The 22394-nt window shown below is 36.3% G+C and overlaps 1 protein-coding gene across 7 annotated transcripts; it reads left to right on the top strand.

The window, feature by feature from the left end:
* Positions 1 to 6058: 6058 nt before the first annotated feature.
* Positions 6059 to 22181, top strand: LOC129243058 (WD repeat-containing protein 26 homolog). Of its 7 annotated transcripts, none has more exons than XM_054880141.1 (5): positions 6147 to 6432; positions 8579 to 8717; positions 8800 to 9959; positions 17611 to 18563; positions 19253 to 22181. In XM_054880141.1, the coding sequence occupies exons 3-5, from the start codon at positions 9429 to 9431 to the stop codon at positions 19734 to 19736; spliced, it is 1968 nt and encodes a 655-aa protein (XP_054736116.1). In that variant the 5' UTR covers positions 6147 to 6432; positions 8579 to 8717; positions 8800 to 9428; the 3' UTR covers positions 19737 to 22181. The 7 variants fall into 7 exon arrangements, with proteins under 7 accessions (XP_054736120.1, XP_054736117.1, XP_054736116.1 ...); XM_054880146.1 differs by having other exon boundaries at positions 8774 to 9959; XM_054880145.1 differs by lacking the exon at positions 6147 to 6432 and adding an exon at positions 6059 to 6140 and having other exon boundaries at positions 8579 to 9959.
* Positions 22182 to 22394: the final 213 nt, after the last annotated feature.

Genomic DNA, 22394 nt, shown 5'->3' with positions numbered 1-22394 from the left:
TGAAAATGTTTCGTTGGCAGCAAGTTAACCAAGGCAGGCGCATTCATTGATAGGCGGTTTGATTAAATAGATTGAAGTTGTTGTTGTAGCAGCATACATACATATAGTATACGGGGAATGCTGCTGAAGTGACAGTCCTTGGCCGGATATAAATCCGGGTCGTTCCGGTTACGTAGAACCAACCGTCGTGGGAACGGTTCTATTGAAGTCAGCTCAATCAGTTTACTCCTTCACGATTAGTAGTTTAACGGACAAAAAAAGTGCAATACGCGCTTAATAACTGTATTTATGTGTACACCTAATTTTCTTTTTACGTGAATCGATTTGGTTTAACACGATTTTAAATATTTTTTGAGTTTTTCTTGAATCTCATAGAGCAAATAGAGGGGGATTTTTCCACGCTTGTACAAAGCGTTTAAATTAGTCTCAGGGAAAGTCTCTGAAACTCGGTAGATTTTGCTCTCACCGTTTAATAATTTACTTCTTATATCATATTTAATGAATTAAAATGTGTAAGCACGAAATAAATTCTTAAGTGAATTCTTAAAAATTTTTTTCACCTAATAAAAAGATTTTTCACGATTTTTCACGATCGTTTCCACGACAGTCGGTTCTACGTTACCGAAACGACCCGGATTTATATCCGGCCAAGGACTGTCACTCCAGCAGCATTCCCCGTATGTAAGTATGGGGAATGTTTATGCTGCTACAACAACAACATTTTTCACGATAGATACGTTTCCAAAAAATTCGTGTAAAAAGAGATTTAGGTGTATATGTCATTCGAATATTCCTAGTATGCGTATGTTTATGAAGCATAATATTGCCCCAACCTTGAGTAGATCAATTTTTGAATTAAAAACAACGCCACACAATCAATCCAAACAATGACATACTTACATGCATATATGGCACGCATGTATGGTATATTAAACAAAAAATTAGCCTACATACCCCATACACACAGCTTACGCTAATTTTAATAAACGAAAAATAACAACAAAATAAGAAATCAACTGACAATATCAGCTGTTACCTGCTAATCCGTCTTCGTTTTACACTGCATCCACTTTTATTTTTGTTTATTCCCTTATTCCCACGCATCCTCTCAGAGAACGTTGACATACTAATATATGTATGTACGTATATAAGAGGGTGCATATGCACACATATGTACGTACATATGTATATATGCTAATCACGCATTGTTACGCTACAGGGAGAGAAAGGGGTTTCTTTTATATTAATTGACCTATCTATAAATAATATTAACCCTTTCGCGATATTGTTGCCATATGGCAACAGTAAACTTTAAAAGGCCGTCAACACTCTCTTGTAAAAAATATCAACTTTTTTGTTACATATTTTCAAAAATTGAAGTTTAATGGTTAAACAGAAATAAAATAAATAATAACCGCCCATTATATATCGGTAATACAACATTTTTAAAGAAAGCCTTCTGGCATATAGCACTTCACTCTGAAATTTGTATTTTGCATTTTTAGATTTTTGAGGCATTTTGGGCAAATTTTTTCAACAATTTTTGAATAAAGTATATAGAAAAATGTTCAATCTGTCATTTGGCATATAAATATTTTTTCGCTCGCAGCTTTAAAAGCTGTGCTAATTTTTCAAACTAAGCTTGTTGCCATATGGCAACAAATTTCTCGTAAGGTGTAAACTTGCATTAGATTGCAGAAGGAGTTTATTTGCGATTGAAACCAATACAAAACATTTGTTGCCATATGGCAACATTAAAAAAAAGCACTTAACAAAAAAAATAAAAATAAAAATGTATTTGTATTGTTATTGGTCCTAAAATAAATACTCAGACAAAAATTTGGATTTTTCGGACGGCGCCATAAAAAGATGTAGCGAAAGGGTTAATGCCTCTCGTTTTATTACAGTTATTGGCTGATGATTTTCTTTAAATGCTATGCAGTGATATATGACAAAGTGGGAAGATGTGCTAAAGATGTACATTTCTATGTATGGATATGAATGCTGGTGTTTGTGGATTCCCTGTAGAAAATCGGATAGTCCTTCAGGCATGTAAAGAAATGTAGTTTTTCGTATGACGCCATTTGATTAGCTTTACGCTTCATTATATTCTGCCTATATTGTATACCAGTTTTGACCTGCTGCTAGGCGGCACTTCTGATGCAATGGTCGAATACCACCTGCACTTAAGGCAAGATTTTATTTTATTTTATTTATTTATTTCAAGAAAACATTATTTCAAACTGACTACTAAAACTAAAGAATAATGAAAATATATGTATACATAATTTAATTACAAATTTACATCTAACTATACTAAAAGATGAATTCAGTAGTACAGAAAATTCTTTCTTTGAAACTGAAAAATTTAGGAAGTAAGAATTGGAGATCCTATTACAATAAAATCTCTAAGAGCACGTTCATAAGCAGTATTACGAGAATAACTTTTATTGAACTTACATATTTAAATAGAAAGGAAGAGCGTTCCGAAGAATTCTGGGAGCTGTAGGAAAATTAATCCTTTGAAGCAGAAATAGACAATCAATGTTACCTTTAATAACATTGAAAACAAGCGAGAGAACAAGGGTCGAACTTCTGTTTTTCAAAAACTTCAAGGTGATTCAAGAAATAGCAAACGTGATGTGTAAGATGGGATAAGATCAAACAAATTTATTGATCTTAGTACGAATTTCAGAGACATGTTTTGTACGCGTTCGATCCAGTCGATTAAAAATGAGTGGTATGAATTCGAAATAAATGCGGCGTATTCCAACCTACAGCGAAAAAATACAGTAAACCGCAATTTCAGCGAATAAAAGCGAGTAAAATTTGAGTTATTACGTACAAAGCTTGAGGTAGAATATGATTTTGATAAGATGAATTTAATGTGACTATTAAATTAAAATTGACTGTTAAAAATCACACCTAAATCTTTAGATTCTCTAACAAATTGAAGTACAATATTAGATATGCTATAAGACGTATGAAAGACAATAGCGATGTTGGAAAAAGTGGCATGCTACAATTGATATTTAAAGAAAGTTGTGATTTTTTACACAAAAAATCTATTGAATTGGTAGTAGCAAAAAACATCTATAAAAAAACAGAGACCAAATAAGTAGGTAAAAATAAAATCAGCTGCTCTTCTGATGCTATCTGTTCAACGTGCCTCGCCTGTATTACCCTGTAAACTTTTTGGACTAGTTTGAAGCAATCACAGCCAATATACATATAAATGATCAAACAGAAGAATCTCAAACCAACGTAAATCTCTCTTGCCAACAAGTGCTACTTTTGACTAAGTAGGCAATTGAGTAGTAAAGTCCTCTCTCGACGAACAAAACTAACACTCTACAAGACTCTTATCATGCCCGATGAAGCGACGCTTGGAGTGTTTGATTTTTGGACCTTTGCGTAAGATTTTTGGACCTTTGCACGTTGGAAACGGCGAATATCGCAGGCGATGGAACGATGAGCTGTATGAGCTTTACGACGACATAGACATAGCGCAGCGAATAAAGATCCAGCGGTTACGTTGGCTGGGTCGTGTCGTCCGAATGGATACAAACGCTCCGGTTTTAAAAGGATTCGATGCGGTACTAGCTGGTGGTAGTAGAGGAAGGCCTCCTCTGCGTTGGAAAGATCAGGTGGAGAAGGACTTGGCTTCACTTGGTGTGTCCAATTGGCGCCGGTTAGCACGAGAAAGAAACAACTGGCGCGCTTTGTTGAACTCGGCAAAAATCGCGTAAGCGGTTATCGCGCCAATTAAGAAGAAGGAGACCAAACAGAAGTTACATAGATATCTTATAAATGAATAATCTTGGCTTTACTGAGAACAATTGCAAATATGTAAAAGCTGTCAAAAAGGAGAACAATTGTTTGCGTAGTCTTAAAGTAGTCCAGATAGTTATAAAGCCAATTCAATTTAAAGCAATTGTCGCTTCGTACCAATTACTCTGACTTCGACATTTACCAAAGTCTCCAAATTAAAATATATGGCCCTCTCTTTTGTAATTAGGTTTTGCTTTCTTTCACGAATTATAAAGAAACGTCGTTGATTGTGCCAGTTCATCTGTTAAATTTATTGTATTCAAAACATCAAAGCCAGTTACAAAGGCAATGAGAGAATTCTGAATGTATTAGTAAAAAAGTATAATTGCTGTTGGCTTTGTAAAACTGTCCCGTGTAAACGTGATGTAAGTTGTTGCAAATCATTAATTTTAATTCGGTGCAAATATCAATCTAAAGTTATTAAGACAGTTCGAAAAAAACACCAGTCTAACGGTTAGACGCGATAGAAGTGAAACCTTCCGTAAAACAAACTGAGAGAGAATAAGACGAAAGCAGCATTAGGGGCGGGATAATTATAGGTTCATTATAATATTGCTATAAAGTTCATATTTTATTTTCTTCATTTTATTATTATTCATCCTCAATGTTTTCAATTTCAACAAATGATACGAGTGGCTTATGATAGCTAAAATATGATACAAATGCTTTGGTTTCGATGTTGTCAACATGTCTTTGAAATACCGCGTAAATGGTTGTTTTTGATCGTGTTGTCGATTCAGTGCGATTGTTACACATTTTTAAATTGAATGTTGTATTGAGAACGTCAATTAAAGGAACCGCTGTGTCCAATGCAAAATTTACGTTAAAATCGCCACTTAAAATCATTGGAACTTTATTGTAATCTTTTCTAAGTATCCGCGATACTTCTGGTGTATACTTTATTAAATTTTCGTGAATGAATTCCGTGATGCTATTTATTAATTTTTTTTTTCTGTCGATATTCACGACACTTTTCTGCATTATTTTTCGGCATAATTGCGGTAAATATTTAAAAATGAAAATATTTACGAATATAAAAATCCACACGCGGTTGCTATTATGAGCGTCCCCAGCAAAACCTGCGTGACCGAAACTCTAACACAATTACATTTTTTTGAATGTTACAAACACATACATATGCACGCAGGTTTTGCTGGGGCGTGACCGAAACTCTAACACATATGCACTCGTATTTGTTTGAAAATCGACTTTTTTTTTTGGTTCTCCGTCACCTTTGGAAAATGTGTAAACAGTAAGCAAACTTTATTCATATATTTTTCCTCAGTTTTGCATCAGTAAAATTAAACAAACGCCGTAGCCGAATGGGTTGGTGCGTGACTACTATTCAGAATTCACAGAGGAACGTCAGTTCGAATCTCGGTGAAAACACCAAAATTAAGGAAAACTATTTTTCTAATAGCGCTCATCCCTCAGCAGGCAATGGCAAAACACCGAGTGTATTTCTGCCATGAAAAAAAGCTCCTCATAAACATATCATAAAATAAAATAAAATAACTGTATAAAAAAAATTTTTCTTGTGATTCGAACCAAGGATTTTGGATCGGAAGCTCACATTGCTAGCCGCTCGGCTATCGCGCCATGCTGTCGGCGCTGGCCTAAAAGTTATTTAGTTCGTCGCTACGTGTATATGTAATATTCGTAGCCAAGAGTGTCGCTTTTTTCGTTTCACTTTTTCTCAAATCACTCCCAACGATTCTAAAGAAGTTTTCACTTCAAAAAAAAAAAATTCTGTGGGACCTTTGTCAAAAAGAAAGTAGTTTCACTTAAAATTCTTTGACGGACGCTGGAGTAAAATTGTCAGAGTAACATTGGCTGCTACGTCATAGGGGGCTTGACACCACAATTGTACCTGCTCATTTCACACGTATGCTTAACCTCAATCATTCTTTAGGCAGGTTATCTATGGCAAGAACGACAACGAAGTAAGATCATATATCAATAAAACAATCTCAGTTTTTACCGACCTCTGTTGTAAGCAAACCGCAGCCATATTCCTTATTACCTTTGCAAACCAGCTGTTTCCTTCAAATTTGCTAAGAGCCGATTAACAATCTGATTTGCACTCCAATGTTACATTCTGTACATGGAGGAAACTGGTTTATTTTTGTATTATGATTGCATTACTCTTCGTGAACCGAAATAGAACTGTTTCAAAACTCAATTTTGACTTTTAGAAATAATACAATTGGAATTTTGCCTTCTTATTAGCTTCGTTTGACTAGTCTGCATGCAACCCTGCACGACATACATACCGAACGAAAACTGTTCGGTATGCAGAAGGAATAGTGGTGAGCAGAAGAAAAAATAGTAGTTCTTTGTTTCGTCATCGGTTTTTGCCAATTTTTTAACATTTAACTTGTATTATTGTGGTGAAAAACATAAAATATCGATAGTAAAAGATGTAAATAATTAGAATTCATTGAATAATTATGTGAAAAATATCAGTAAAGTATGGAAAAAACACTTTTGTACGCGTACCTTAGGCTGAAGAAAAAAGAAAAAAATTTCCATTAAACTTGGAGAAGATAGAAAGAAGGGAGGCCGAAAAAGCATATGAAATAATGAAGCAATGAGATTGAGGTGATCGAATATAAATACACACATAAGTATAAATAGTGCTTGAGAAGGGGCAGGTTGCAGAAGCAAACAACAGGAAGTGTAAATGTAATAATAAGTGTACAAATGTTAAGTGTGGTAAAAGAAATTCAAGCTGTGACGAAGAAGACAAAATGCTTTTTTAAAAACTTTCTTAAAGTAATAGTCAATTTATGCAGAAGGCAAGCAAAGAGAATATATGAAATGTAACGCAATTGCGTACATAACAAATCTTTAAAATGAAGGGTTGACTTTGAAATCTGATTTTGGAGGTACATTTCGTGGTACCATTAGAAAGCTGGAGTCCTTCTCTCTCCAAATATATTCATTTTAGCTGCCGCTAGCTTGTAGTTTTTGAGTTATTTTAAGTTAAAGTTTTTCAATTTTTTAACGACAACGCCATTTCCCTACGAAGATAAGAACTGACTTCAATTGTTTTACTTTAACAAAGGCTATATTACTTAAAACGGAGAAACCTTTTATTTGGTTGTTATGGTTCAAGGGACGATGGTTGCTTAGGGAAAGTGTCAATTTATGTCAATATTTAATGAAAACATATGCAATCTGCAATTTATAATTTAATGTAATTCAACAAATCTATTATTTAATTTTTATAAAATGTGAACTCAATGTTGCTTCGTTGGCTAAAAGAGTTTAAAATCGTGTAAACATTGCAATGGCCGATGTCGATAACCCAACGAGCAATTAATCACGATTCAGACAATTTTCGACATCATTATTTGCGGTACTTTTGTGCAGAATTCCTTCTCGCGTAGGTGACCTTTAGTAGCGTTTCATAAAAATAAGCCTCATCAGTTGAACTCTGGCTACGCTGTCTCCGGTATTTTTGGGCGGAACTTGTTCTGCCTGGACGAACTTCGTTCTATCCCTTCATCAGTCCGCTCCAGTTTTTCAAAGAAAAGTATTATCTGTTTGGTTTGCTGGGTGTTTTTCTTTTCCTTCCACATTTTCCTTCACAATGGCTGTTTGACAGTTCAATGATTGTAATAGTTAATTGCCTGGAAATAACCACGGAAATATAGTAAAACGTTTAAATTACTAATTCTAATTCAAATAATTAAAAAACGTTAATATTACAATCGTAATAGTGTCAGAATGGTGTATTTGAATTATTATATTTCTGCTTTTCGCGTTTAAGCGAAACAACGCAGATTCATATCCGCGATTTGTGGCACTTACACACAGTTTTTTTAAATAAGTAATATTAAAACAAAAGTTACTTTTAAAGAAAAATGCGATCTTTTAGCACTGGGAGAATGTGAAAAACATTAAAATCTGTCGACCCATTTCGACATAATAAGCCATCGGTGTAGCAATAAAGGATAGCCAACCCTTTAAAACTGGTAATTATCTACTTTGTGGAGCACATGGAAAAATCTAAAAAGAAAGTCGGGGAGGTGTCAATCGATGCGTATTGGCATCAGTATTAATAATCTAAATAAATTCGGTAAATACAATAACTATAATTGAAACACCCTCGAATTTAACTACTGATGCACTTAATTTGGTCAAAATTAGTAATGAGATCTGAAAAAATAGGGGAAAATTTAATATTTGTTGGTCTAGTGAAGAGAGTTAAAAATAATAAGCTGACTGCTTACATGATTTTCAAATTTGCGTACATGTAACCAAAGAAATATGCATATAAATAGACAACATAGATATAATTTTTTAGAATCATCAGTTTTGTTGGGTAGGCAGTTATGTACATAAATTCACTTATACATATGTATGTGTATTCAATGCAACGCATATTTTCAAGAAATTTGTTGGTAGTAATAAGTTAGTATTGGCCACGATGCATCATTCTTGAATAGTTGCTATACAGGAACTAAATTGCAAATCGCGTTCGCGAATAATTAAGTACGAACTTAGTTCAATATATAAACTTTTTTGTCTTTCCTTCATTTAAAAATCACTAGCTTTGTTAATGAATTTTCCATTTATAGTAGTATACATTGATTTTAATCGATTTTCTTTTCCATCAACTATCCGCAAGTTATTTTTCGATCGGTATTCCAAACAGCACAACAAATGAATTATAATTATTGAAATTGAATGCTTTTGACATTTGTCAAACATTTTTTTATATTTTCTTCTCTGTTATCAGCTCTATCAAATTATGCTAGCGCATTGAGGAGGTAAACAACAATATCAAAATACTACCCAACAACTAGCGGACAAGAGACATAAGTAATTTCTATCGTGAGGCAGACGATAGCACAAGACAGCGGCGTGTAATAGTAGAGGTGAGTGCGTTGATTGTTGGAGCTCTGATGAGTGGTAAAGTAAATCGCTACAACAGTTCTCTACCACACAACCGGAACGCAGGTAAGAGCTCCAAAAGCGATTGAACAGAGAGGTGAGAAAGCACGGTCTTAACGGCAGCAGTGCAGTGGTAGCAAGAGAAAAGCTTGCGGGCCAGAGCGTGTACGAGAGCGTTTTAGCGCGACGAGAGTGTGTTGTTGACGTGTGTGTAAGTAAAGAGACTCAAAATTGATAAAAACAACAGGAAGGCTGCTGCAACTGGTACCTCTTCCGAGGACCAGCCGCCGCGCAAAAAAGGACGACGTTCAGCAGGAGGATCAACAGCAGCAGCCGCAGCAGGAGCTTCAATAACGACGACCGGAACAGCAGCAGCAGCAGCAGCAGCAGTAGAATCTAGTAGCAGTAGTCTCAGTACGAGTGTGTCTATTGACGCAGAAACAGCGTCGACTTCACGAGCGGCACAACAGCAGCGACTGAATCAAAATACCCGTGAGAAGCAAATCGAAGGTGAACCAAACAGTAGTAATTGCATAAACACCGAAACAATCGAGAATATACAAGAAAATACAACAAAAAGCTCCCCAATTAGCAGTGATAGTGTTGTGGGCGCCGTCTGTGGCGCAGACGTTGAGCGTAACATTGAAGAAATTGAACAAAGTACTAATTGTAATAGTGGTAAAGTAACAACGAAAATGCAAAACTCGGCATTGAATCCCGCATCATCTAGCGCGTCATCGTCGGGTTCGAATTCGGGCGTGGGTTCCGCGTCCGTGTCCGCTTCTGGTGTCGCTTTGGTTGGCAACTCATCGTCAGCTAATTCGGCAGCTGATGGTGTTGGCGGTGGTGGGGGTGGTAGTACATCTGGACCTGCTGCGGATTCGCAGGCTATGGCGCCTAATTCGGTAAATTTATCGACATCAACGTCGAACGGACACGACACAAAACACAATGGATTTACAGGCACCAATGAGAGTGATAATGCGGATGCACAAAACAATCACGATCAATCGATCGTGGCGGTCGCCAATCACAATTTTCGCTTGGATAAGGCCAACCAAGAGATTATACGATTGATTGGTCAATACTTACAAGACATTGGCTTGGACAAATCGGTGAAGACTCTAATGACCGAATCGGGATGCTATTTGGAGCATCCAGCTGCATCGAAGTTCAGAGAGCATGTCCTGTCAGGCGAGTGGGGAAAAGCAGATGCTGACTTGAAGGTAAGTGAACGTTGAAGAAATCAAGTGCTAATATGAATATGTATGTACATATATACTATGGGCGTACATTTCCTTTTGTCACACATTTTTTTCCTTTTTGAAAATTATGTCTGTCGGAATTCTTTCATTGCCTAACACCTTTTTTAACTTAAATATTTGGCCAAGGCTCTGATTTTGATTGACGAAAATAATTTTACTGTATGTATATTAATACATACGTATCTCATTAAATTAAATTAATTTCCTTAAATTAAAAATCTTATAAATTTTCCCTGGTTAAAATGAAATTAAATCATATAGTTATACTTAAATCAAAAATTAATATTATATATATACGTGCACCACTGTTTCATTGTTTACTAATGTCTTCTAAACCTATCAGTCAGTCGCTAGCAATGGCAACGTACAACGCACTCGCCAACCATCACCCCGCGCATGTACAATACTTGCATAGTTATTTACACAATCATGTGCATATATAGCAAACACATTCATGTGTATATGGAGCTACTTGGTTTGTGCGCTCTTCTTTGGCGTTGTTGTTGCCGCCAAACAAAACAAAAACAGCCAAAAAATAAAGTAAAACAAAAACCAAACATCATGATGTGAATTTGTTGAACATTGCTACCAATGAGAGTAAATCGATGGATAGCTGGAGTAGAGCAACAGCTAATCTGCTTTGACTTTTCCTTCGTTCGCTTTGTAAAAGCTTTTGGCGATTGCGCGCTCACTAGTTGATGACTGGCTGACTTTATGTCTTTATTTATGAACAACATACATATGTATATACAAAAGTATAAAAATGGGAAATTAAAGTAAACCAAATCAAATTGTAGCAAAACAAAGAAATCGAGCTAAAGATGCACAAAGAACCCACACTTTCATGAAAAAATAAATCACATACACAAACTGATTCACCCTATCCATGCAAGTGCTGAGACCGATTTTGTCAGGTGTTAGAGAATCAGATGCGTATATATGTATGTATGCATTTGCATTTATGTATTTTTAATGTGATTTTATTCATCGACCGACTCCTGTAATATTATATTACATATTATGAGCAATCAATTCATTTTCGACTAAATATTAAAGAGCGCGCTCTCTCATGTTTAAATCACTATCTATTTAACGTTACCATCTAGCATAAATAACGCTATCTCACCATTGGAACAGCTGACCTGTTGACTAGCATTTCTGTAATATACGTATGTATGTATGTATATGCGTCTAGTAGTTGAATTAGCTTGGTTACGCATGACAAACTTCTGAATGCTACGTGCGTGTTATGTCGGGGTATGTGCGGCATGTGTAAAATAGTGGATGAGGGATGGGTGCTAAATGCGCAGTAGACATGCGTCTATTGAAACAAAGAAACAGCAGAAGCAGTTGTGCTTTTACCAACTCAATGCAAAAGTACCCATAACAGCAGCTGATTACCATGCATGTCGGGTCAATGTGCTCATATTTAGCTTTGTTATACTATTAAATTGTTGCAAGAGAAACGAGAGTAGAGTAGGAACACTAGAAAATACTAGAAATTGGAGTTAGTCGATTTTGTTGCGCATTTACATACTTCCATGAATATGTTTGTATGCGCTAGACATGGAAATAAAAACTTTAAGATTTGCCTAATGTTATGAAGTGCAGCTACTTTTAAAATAAAATAAATAATTGGCGCGTACACTTCTGTTAGGTGTTTGGCCGAGCTCCTCCTCCTATTTGTGGTGTGCGTCTTGGTGTTGTTCCACAAATGGAGGAACCTACAGTTTCAAGCCGACTCCGAACGGCAGATATTTTTATGAGGAGCTTTTTCATGGCAGAAATACACTCGGAGGTTTGCCATTGCCTGCCGAGGGGCGACCGCTATTAGAAAAATGTTTTTATCAGCTACTTTTTGTATGAATAATTTTAGGTATAACACTATCCAACAGCATTTTTGGAAAAGAAAAGCGACCATGTAATCTTTAAAGTACTTCATAGTAAGTAGATCACTTTTGTACATAGATCAAAATTTTAGTCTAGCACATCTCATTTGCGCCAAAATTTCTAAATTTTGGTCATGAAAATCTCTATAAAGCGTGAACAAAGTGTTTATAAGACAATGCTTTTTATAGAATATTTATCATGGCGCATGACCAAAAACAATTTTTTTGTACTTTTGATTAAAGAGTAAAGTATTGGCAAAATAGAAAACAAAGAATGTTTGTTTCATTCTGGGCTGTCAGCCATATGGCCACGACGAAAGAAAAAAACAAATCAGCTGATTTAGCGATACCATCTTTAATAGATTCGCCTTGATATTTATCAAACCGTTACTGAAGATACAAAAGCTGTCAATATAAGTCTTCATTTATAATTCGCCTGCGCATAAAGAATGTCACCACGCAGAGTGACTGTTTTGTGCAGTCAAAACTACAAAATATCGAAAACTTTCGTCGAAAAAACTCCAATGTGTTTTAGAAAACCTTTTATTAAAGTTTTTTCAATGCTTAACCCCATAGAAACCAATTAACCAACGTATGTACGTATTACGCCAAAACCCGTCTGTTGTTTTCTTCGATGAACATATCGGGAGAGGTGCAAAAGCGCCTGCAGTATTTGAACGTTTTGTTATTACAGCAGCCTTATTTTTTCTATATCGAAATATCGAAAACTTTCGTCGAAAAAACTCCAATGTGTTTTAGAAAACCTTTTATTAAAGTTTTTTCAATGCTTAACCCCATAGAAACCAATTAACCAACGTATGTACGTATTACGCCAAAACCCGTCTGTTGTTTTCTTCGATGAACATATCGGGAGAGGTGCAAAAGCGCCTGCAGTATTTGAACGTTTTGTTATTACAGCAGCCTTATTTTTTTAAATATAAGGTTGTCAAAAAAGTCTTGCGGTATTTCCGCAAGCTTGTCTTTGCAAGCGCGTAGTTCTAGTTGTATTCGTCGCATCGGTTCACGCTAGAGCTTTTTGGAAAGCTCTTTTCACGTGCTAACACGTGTTTGATTAATTGTTGTTTGCTTTTAGTCGTTCGTGAGTTATAGCGTCGCAAACATGGAGCAAAATAAAGAGAAAATACGGCATATTTTACAGTACTACTACGTTAAAGGCAAAAATGCATCTCATGCTGCCAATAAAATTTGTGCAGTTTATGGACCCGATACAGTTTCCATTTCCACCGCACAACGATGGTTTCAACGTTTTCGTTCTGGTGCAGAGGTGATCGAAGATGCGCCACGGTCCGGAAGGCCTGTCGTCAAAAATTGCGATAAAATCGCTGAATTGATCGAAAGAGACCGGCATAGTAGCAGCCGTAGCATCGGCCAAGAGCTGGGCATGAGTCATAAAACCGTAAAATACGGTGCACTAGACCGTACTGCCATCAGGACCGCGACAGGATGTCTCCTGATGTCCCCTATTTACCACCTACATGACGAGGCGCACATGCTCCCGGTTAAGGAGCACAACAAAATGCTCGGCAAGCAGTTTCTGCTTGGGTGTCACCGTAGGCCTCACCCATGCAGACACCTGCTCGAGCCTGAGCCACCTCCCAGGCACATCAGGAGACACTTCCTCAACTACGTGGACGAGATCCAGGACAAAACGGACAGACCTCTCCAGGATCAGACAGTATACAGACAGGCTATTAACGACATTCATCGGGAGACACTTACCACCTTCCTAAGCTCCCGACCCCCGAATGCCGTTATCGGAGTCCAACCACCACCTATCGCAGACGAAGAGCTCCAGTTTCCTCGAGAGTCCCGCGTAATCTTGGCACAACTACGTTCTGGATATTGTAGCAGGTTAAACTCCTACCTATCCAGAATCGACCCCGACATACTAAACATATGTCCTGCATGTGAAGGTACCCCGCACGACACTAACCACCTCTTCACATGCCCCATCAAACCCACTCATCTAACACCTCTCTCCCTCTGGACCCAACCCGTCGAAACTGCCAGTTTCCTGGGCCTACCGTTAGATGAGCTAGACGAAGACGACCGGTAATTTACACTACACTGACAGGGCGAAGATACTGCTACAACAACAACAACAACAACAAGTCATAAAACCGTTATAAACCATTTGAAGAAGCTTGGATTCAAAAAGAAGCTCGATATATGGGTGCCACACGACTTGACGCAAAAAAACATTTTTGCCCGTATGGATGCATGCGAATCGCTTCTGAATCGCAACAAAATCGACCCGTTTTTGAAGCGGATGGTGACTGGCGATGAAAAGTGGGTCACTTACGACAACGTGAAGCGCAAACGCTCTTGGTCGAAAAGCGGTGAAGCTGCCCAGACGGTGGCCAAGCCTGGATTGACGGCCAGGAAGGTTCTTCTGTGTGTTTGGTGGGATTGGCAGGGAATCATCCACTATGAGCTGCTCCCCTATGGCCAAACGCTCAATTCGGACCTGTACTGCCAACAACTGGACCGCTTGAATGCAGCACTCATGCAGAAGAGGCCATCTTTGATCAACAGAGGCCGAATTGTCTTCCATCAGGACAACGCCAGGCCACACACATCTTTGGTGACGCGCCAGAAGCTCCGGGAGCTCGGATGGGAGGTTCTTTTGCATCCACCGTATAGTCCGGATCTCGCACCAAGTGATTACCACCTATTTCTGTCCATGGCGAACGAGCTTGGTAGTCGGAAGTTGTCCTCAAAAGAGTCCTGTGAAAATTGGCTCTCCGAGTTTTTTGACAATAGGGAACCGAGCTTCTATAAGAGGGGCATTATGAAGTTGGCATCTCGTTGGGAACTCGTCATCGAACAAAACGGCGCATATTTGACTTAAATCGCATTATTATAACCAATTTTATGAAAAATTGAAAATTCAATAAAAATACCGCAAGACTTTTTTGACAACCTTATATATTTTAATGTGATAAAATTTATGGTATTCTATCGATTTTGTTGTGTTTGCTAGTCCCAAAAATGATGTGGCCGTTCAATATTTAAAAAGCTTATCGCAACCGGCCATCTAAAAATATACACTCAGGTCGTATATTTTATTTATATAGGACTACCGGCAGAATAACACAACGAATTTATTTATTGATAACACCCGTTCATGTTTACTATCCAAGGTACTCAATTCAGCTTGTCTACTACCCATCTAGTGCTCTCTATTTTCTACTTCTACTAGTAATTGAGAAGTTTCCAATGCTTCATGGATTTAGATATTTACTTTTTAGCACAACTCTTCTACTTCGCATCTGGTTTTTACCAGTTGACACATAGTTAAAAATGGGAATTAAAGTACTCATTGTTTCTGCATGATCACATTGCAGATATGTATGTTTGGGCATTCAAAGTTCTCACGAGTAAAGTCTAGATGGAGCAACCTGTATGTATCTGTACTAATATTATAAAGAGGAAAACTTTGTTTGTTTGTTTGGTTGTAATGAATAGGCTCAAAAACTACTGGACCGATTTTAAAAATTCTTTCACCATTCGAAAGATACATTATCCACGAGTAACATAGATTATATTTTATTTTGGAAAAAAATAGGGTTCCGTAAGATATTTGGATTTTTCGGGCACAAACTGAAAAAAATCGTATATCTTATATATAAAATAAAGTCAACTTTTTGTGTGTGTTTGCTAACCGGCCGTGTCTTTGCACCGAATTAAACCAAACTTACACACATTGTTGAGAAGGTATCGAAGATGGTTTACGTATAGTTTGGATACCTATTGGTGGATAGGGTTCGAGATATAGGTCAAAACGTGGACCCGGGTAACCGTGGGATGTGTTTGTACAATATGAATATCAAATTGAAGCTGTTGGTGAATGCTTTAGTACAGAGTATTTTTCATGCCGCTCCGTGACTAGGGTCTCGAGATAGAGACCAAAACGTGGACCCTAGAATGTGTTTGTACAATATGGATATCAAATGAAAGCTGGGGATAAGTGCTTTAATACGGGTTAATTTTCATACCTATTGATGACTAGGGTCTCGAAATATATGCCAAAACGTGGACCCGCCGTGTCTTTGCACCGAATTAAACCAAACTTACGCACATTGTTAAGTAAGTATTGAAAGTGGGTTTCGTAAAGTTTGGTTGTAATTCGGAGCACTGGCAACGGGTACAGCGTTCTTTTGAACCACCCATAATGTCGCTTACTTTTTTAACGCTTGGGGCGGAACTGAACTGTCAAATTGACAGTGTGAGTTACAATGTGTCAATATTTCTTTCTGATTTGGATGCCATAAGGAAAAAACGTAAGTGCAATATGTAAAAATTGTTTGTGAATTTTTTTGGAGTGGATTTTGGAACAGTGAATAACTTTTTACGAAATTTGAGAATTTAATATGAAATCCGAATGAAATTATGTGTTCGTGGAAAAAAAAAAATTTTTTCGTTTTTTTTTTTTTTTTTTTGAAAAATATAAATGGATAATGGTTAAAAAAGCTCCAATGCTTAATAAAACATATAAATTTAAACGAAAAATTCATGGATGATCAGGAAAAAAGACGATTGTTTCTTAGTTATTCATATGCGTTGATTTGAAATTTAAAAACAATCTTCTTTTGTCCTGATTTTCAATTTATATTTTATATTTACACAAAAACAAAAATAAAAACAAAAAATATTGTTTATGCCAAAGCGCTTGAATAAAGAATAAAGAAATAAATAATATGAAAACCATATCTATTCTATTTTAGTGTGCCCAGCGAAGGGGGCCGGGTTTGCTAGTTATATATAAGTTTATCATATTCCACTCGAATTCGACAACTAGTCCACCATAATTCAAAAATCTATTTCAGGCATGGAGGGAAAAACCTCACCGAAATCAAAAGAAAAAAGTGAGATACAAATGTTAGAAATAAAAATTCAAAGATGATAATGTTCCCCTTTACCCCACTTTCCTCGCCTAAGTACCGGCAGCGTCTAATGAAAAAGGAAATAAATATTCGAACAAATATATAAAGTTTTGTTTTTAGTTTTCCTTCGACTTTTGATATATAATATTTAAACACACACACCTTCATGCACACATAATTCAAAATGAAGTTTATAATAGGTGATAATCGTTTGTTCGAATGCAATTAGTTTTTATTGGGTTATGTGCATACATATATAGATTAATATATTTACAGGCCCTGCAGCAGTCCAATGAACTTTTTTCGAGAAAATATGTTACTTGCGCGAATTTAGTTATTAAAAGTTACTTGCTAAGAATTTTTTTAGAGCAAAATATTTACGGGTTAAGTGAAAATTTATATTCAAGAGTATTTCTAGTAATTCCAAAGCAATTAATATTGATTTATCGCATTAAATAGCTTATGACAATTGAGTATAAGCTGTACTTATGCACATGAAAAACATACATTTATGAAGGTTATTTTTATTTGCATTAAATTTACTAAAAATACAAAAATAAAAAAAAAACGCTCTCCTAATTCTCCAATTAGTTTCTATATCATATAAATCAGGCCAAGGCTAATGTAAATCAGTTTAAATGCTAAATGACTTTTGGGCGGTGAATTTTCTAGCCGAGTTATTTGTTAGTGGAACGCACAGGAAACTTTAACTTCTCGACTTTATAAGTACTGCAGCTTAGACATTGTCTTTATACTTTACTTGTATAAACTATGTAATACTAAAATTCTGTATGTACGTTTTCTTTACATCAACAGGAGCTTGAACCACTCATTGACAATGGCAAACACTCGACTATCATAGAAATGAAGTTTTTATTATTAGAGCAAAAGTACTTGGAATTCTTGGACGATGGTTGTCCATTGGATGCTTTGCATGTGTTGCGCAATGAGCTTACACCGCTACAACACAACACATCACGTGTTCATCAACTTTCCTCATATATGATGTGTTCGAATAACCACGATCTCTATCAACGCGCGAAATGGGAGGGCAAGGGCATATTGTCGCGCGCTGTGGTCATGGACCGATTACAGGGATTCCTGCCACCATCGGTTATGATGCCGCCACGTCGTTTACGTCACCTACTGCATCAGGCTGTTGAATTACAGTCGGAGCATTGCGAGTTTCACGACATGGCCTTTAAAACGAATTTACAGAGCGTATCCTTGCTCAGTGATCACAACTGCGACACCGATGGCTTTCCCATGCAGACCATACAAGTACTCACCGATCACTGTGATGAAGTTTGGTATTGTAAATTCTCGCCAGATGGCTTGAAACTCGCCACAGGAAGTAAAGATTCCTCAGTTATATTATGGGATGTGGATCCATATAAATTAACGCTGAAACATCGTCGCATGTTAGAGGGGCAATCCTCTATAAGTGTGGCTTTTGTTAGCTGGAGTCCAGATTCTAAGCTTTTGTTGGTGGGTGGGCCCGATGATACGTCCGAAATTTGCATATGGAATACAGATGATGGCAAACTGGTACTAAAAATGTCGCAATCGGTGGATGATAGTCTATCGTGTGGTGCTTTCAATCGCGATGGTACACGTTTCGTTTGCGGTGGCCAAAAGGGACAGTTCTATTTGTGCGACTTGAGTGGTACGATTCTCAATACATGGGAAGGCGTGCGCATCAATAGCGTTGCATACCGAGCCGACAATAAAACTATCATAGCATCCGATAATCATTATCGTATCAGAGGGTAAGTGAATATGAATTGTTCTAAAAATTTTCTCACAATATCTGAAATATATATTAGTTTGGGGGGAAAAGAAATCCATTATTTTTGCATACAATTTTTGCGCAGATGGCTTAAAACTGTTTTATGATTGATCTTTAGCTCCTGGGAGATGCTACGACTACAAACATACCGGTCCAGCTCGATTATTTCTGTGGTTTTATTGAAATTTTCTTTAAAAGGAAAAATACCTGAACGGAATCGACGAAAACAAAATTGCACGCAATTAGCGACCTGGCTTGCATTTTCGCCTTTATCAAAGAAAACCCGTAAAATGTACTGAATTTTGTCTTTGTTGATTTCGATTGTTATCACCCTGTAACTCACGACTGAATGGAACAAACAAAAGACAGTAAAGGAACTTTTTTAGTGTGAAATGTAACTTTGACAATGAGCATAAACTTTAAATTGTTTGATTCATACTTTACGAGATATCGCTCACTACAGCCAGTAGTCTCAGTCTAATATTTTTTCCGGTTAGGATCATATCTGTGGACTTTTAACAAAACAGGTTATAGTAATTAAGCAGTTTTTTGTCGTCAAACACAGCTTTTTAGTATTTACTATTCACCATTCACGTCGACTTGTATAGATTTAGAATCCATCTTTCTAAGTTGAATTCAAATATTGGTTTTCGTCATTTCTTTTCGCAGCTACAATTTCGATGATCCGGGTACAGACTTCGACATACTCAAGGAACCGCATCCGATCATGACCTTCACCGTAAACTCCGCCGATCGTCTAGCGTTGCTCAATATTTCCAGCCAAGGACTGCATCTATGGGACTTGGAGGATAAGTGCCTTGTGCGTCGGTTTCAGGGCATACGTCAAAGCAAATTTGCCATACACTCTTGCTTTGGAGGAGTAAATGAGAGTTTTGTGGCGAGTGGTAGCGAAGATAAATTGGTTTGTATTTGGCATATACGACGCGAAGAGCCATTGGGAAAGTTGGCAGGCCATACAAAAACGGTGAATTGTGTTTCCTGGAATCCTGTGTATCCGTCCCTATTAGCATCGGCCAGTGACGATGCCACCGTACGCATTTGGGGTCCGAAATCGCACAGTGCGAATGCAACACCCGAGAGTGATGACTGCTCATCATGTTCATCGTCATCATCATGGAATATGACATCGTAATTTACTACACACATATACACACTTCATAACAGCGATAATCAATAGAGAGGCACACCGTTTTTGCTGCCATAGCTAAGTTGACAAAAGAACTAGAGAACTACATTAAAGAACTACAATTAGCAATATTACAATAGTAATAACAACAAACTTCAATCAATAAATAATATGACAAAAAATGGAAACATAGCGAAAGGTTGAAGCCGATAAGAAAGCTAATACAATATTATATTGAAGAAGTGGACTTTTGAATAAAAGCAGCAACAACTATAATAGACTTTATAAAAAATGGTAAGAAAGAAATGGATATTTGAAATGTGTCGTTAAAAGTGTTGTATTAGATACCAACAAGGCGATGTACCTTACAACATTGCGTTCGAAAGTAAAATTCAGCTATACAAACTGTCTTTCGCGTTTGCGTAAAGAACAGCTAATAAACGGAATTAGAATGTAAGAGAGACAACACAGCAACAATAATATGATCCCAATTATCATTGCAGATCTTAGCTATCTAAGTGTAATTACCACAATAAAAATACAAAAATGCATACTTATACCATTATATGTTAAATGCTGTTAAAAGGACCACACAACAATAAACAAATTAATATGAGAAATATGAGCATACAAGCAAAAACAAAAGAAAATCACTCAACTGAAGAAAAAATTAACGAGTAAAAGTAAAATTAGTTATAACAATTAAACTGAACGTTTATATTATAATGTATGTATTAAATAAGCGTTAATAATATTAATTATAACGATAATAATAATAATGAGCACTGTAACGGGAGAACAGGAATTTTGTAGTGGCGCACATATACTGAGGCATATAGCCTAAACTGCTTAATCTAGTTGATGTTTTTTTAATTATAATATTTATATGTAACGTCATTTGTGAATCCAAATCCAGACGCACATTACAAAGTGGAGTAGAAGCGCAGTCAAAAGGATGTACACGCCAATTGTAACGTCATTTGAATGCTAATGCTGGATTAAAGCGCTGCTTATAATATTATCCGCATTTGTGTACAATAAAATAAACTATTTATATATTACTTTTACTCAAAGCCGCATTCGAAAAGCTAGAATAGGCAAATATAGAAAAGTAAACGCTTACATTTTTAAATTAAAAAATAAAACAGAACCGTGTGGCAGTTATCAAATTTTAATGGGAAATTTTGATTTTAACTGACTTGTCGAGCTCGAGATCCCCTGTATTAGTTTTTATTTTAAATAGTTTTTGCACAAACAAGCCGGTATAAGATATGAACAAATTAAATTCTAAATTTAACAATTTAAAAGTTTCGTTCACAAGTATGTGGTGACACTTTAGACCATAAGTAAGTACTATTTACAATATAGTAGAATGCTGCTAATGCGGCGTTTTCTGATAAACTCCATAACCAAAATATCGTTTATTCAGTAGTGCATAAAAATCACTGTTGTTGTTGTTGTAGCAGCATAAACATTACGCATACATATATATACACGGTGTGTGCTGCTCAAGTGACAGTCCTTGACCAAATATAGTTTCGGGTCGTTCCGGTTACGTAGAACCAACTGTCGTGGGAACGCATAAAATCCCTTGTTGTTTTTGTAGCAGCATAAACATTCCCCATATTTACATACGGGGAATGCTGCTGAAGTGACAGTCCTTGGCCGGATATAAATCCGGGTCGTTTCGGTAAGGTAGAACCGACTGTCGTGGAAACGGTTGTTGCTGTAGCAGCATAAACATTCTCCATATTTACATACGGGGAGTGCTGGAGTGACAGTCAAATTCACTCTTTCTTAATGCTGAAAAGTAATCGTTTTAATGAAATACTTTGTAAAATTCGTATATCCCTTATGTGTGCGCCACTCTATTCGACTGTGCTGCTTTCCCCTTTTAGTTATTTAATTATTATCTATAATATTAGCTGATTTTTGTTTTTTACTCGCATAGGTGTCTGCGCCTAAATTTTGTATGGGGTGTTCAGCACATAGTTTAATCGCAGATACAAATGCTCGTAAAAAAGAAAACACAGCTATTAGTAATGTTCTTAAGGCAATATAGACATATACGAAAATTGCATATACATACATATGTATGTATAACTACATAAACGAATCACACAAAAAATGGTAAGCAATATAAGCATGGGGAGCCAACGACCACAACCTAAATAAAAATACCAAGTAGCATAGATTATAAACAGCCTAAGAATGTAATAAATTAATAGCAAAGATTTCATGCACCCAAGCAAAAAACTAATACATAATAAATCAAAAAGGACTTGAAACCTAAATACATTCATGCAGTAAAGTAAAACAGTTTTAATTTGTAAGCGATTTTACGTATATGGGAATATGCATACGTACGTACACACATACATAAATATACATATAAAGAAAATTTTTAATTACGTAACTAAGAGAATGATAATAAAATAATTTTATGTAATACATTTGTTTTTTGTGTGGCAATCATTTTTATGATGTGGGTGAACCTAAGGGGTAAATAAAATTGGCATAGTTTGTTCTACTACAAATGAAATAAGAAAACCACTGAAGGATTTTCTGAATATTCGTTTTTTCACTTTTTAAACGCAAATTATCTTCACTACACGAACAAAGTTGGAAAGACTGTTATTGCTTACAAGGAAATTATAACAGCAA

This window comes from Anastrepha obliqua, chromosome 3 (genome assembly GCF_027943255.1).
Source record: "Anastrepha obliqua isolate idAnaObli1 chromosome 3, idAnaObli1_1.0, whole genome shotgun sequence".
NCBI lineage: Eukaryota > Metazoa > Arthropoda > Insecta > Diptera > Tephritidae > Anastrepha > Anastrepha obliqua.
This window is presented reverse-complemented; position numbering and strand designations above follow the sequence as displayed.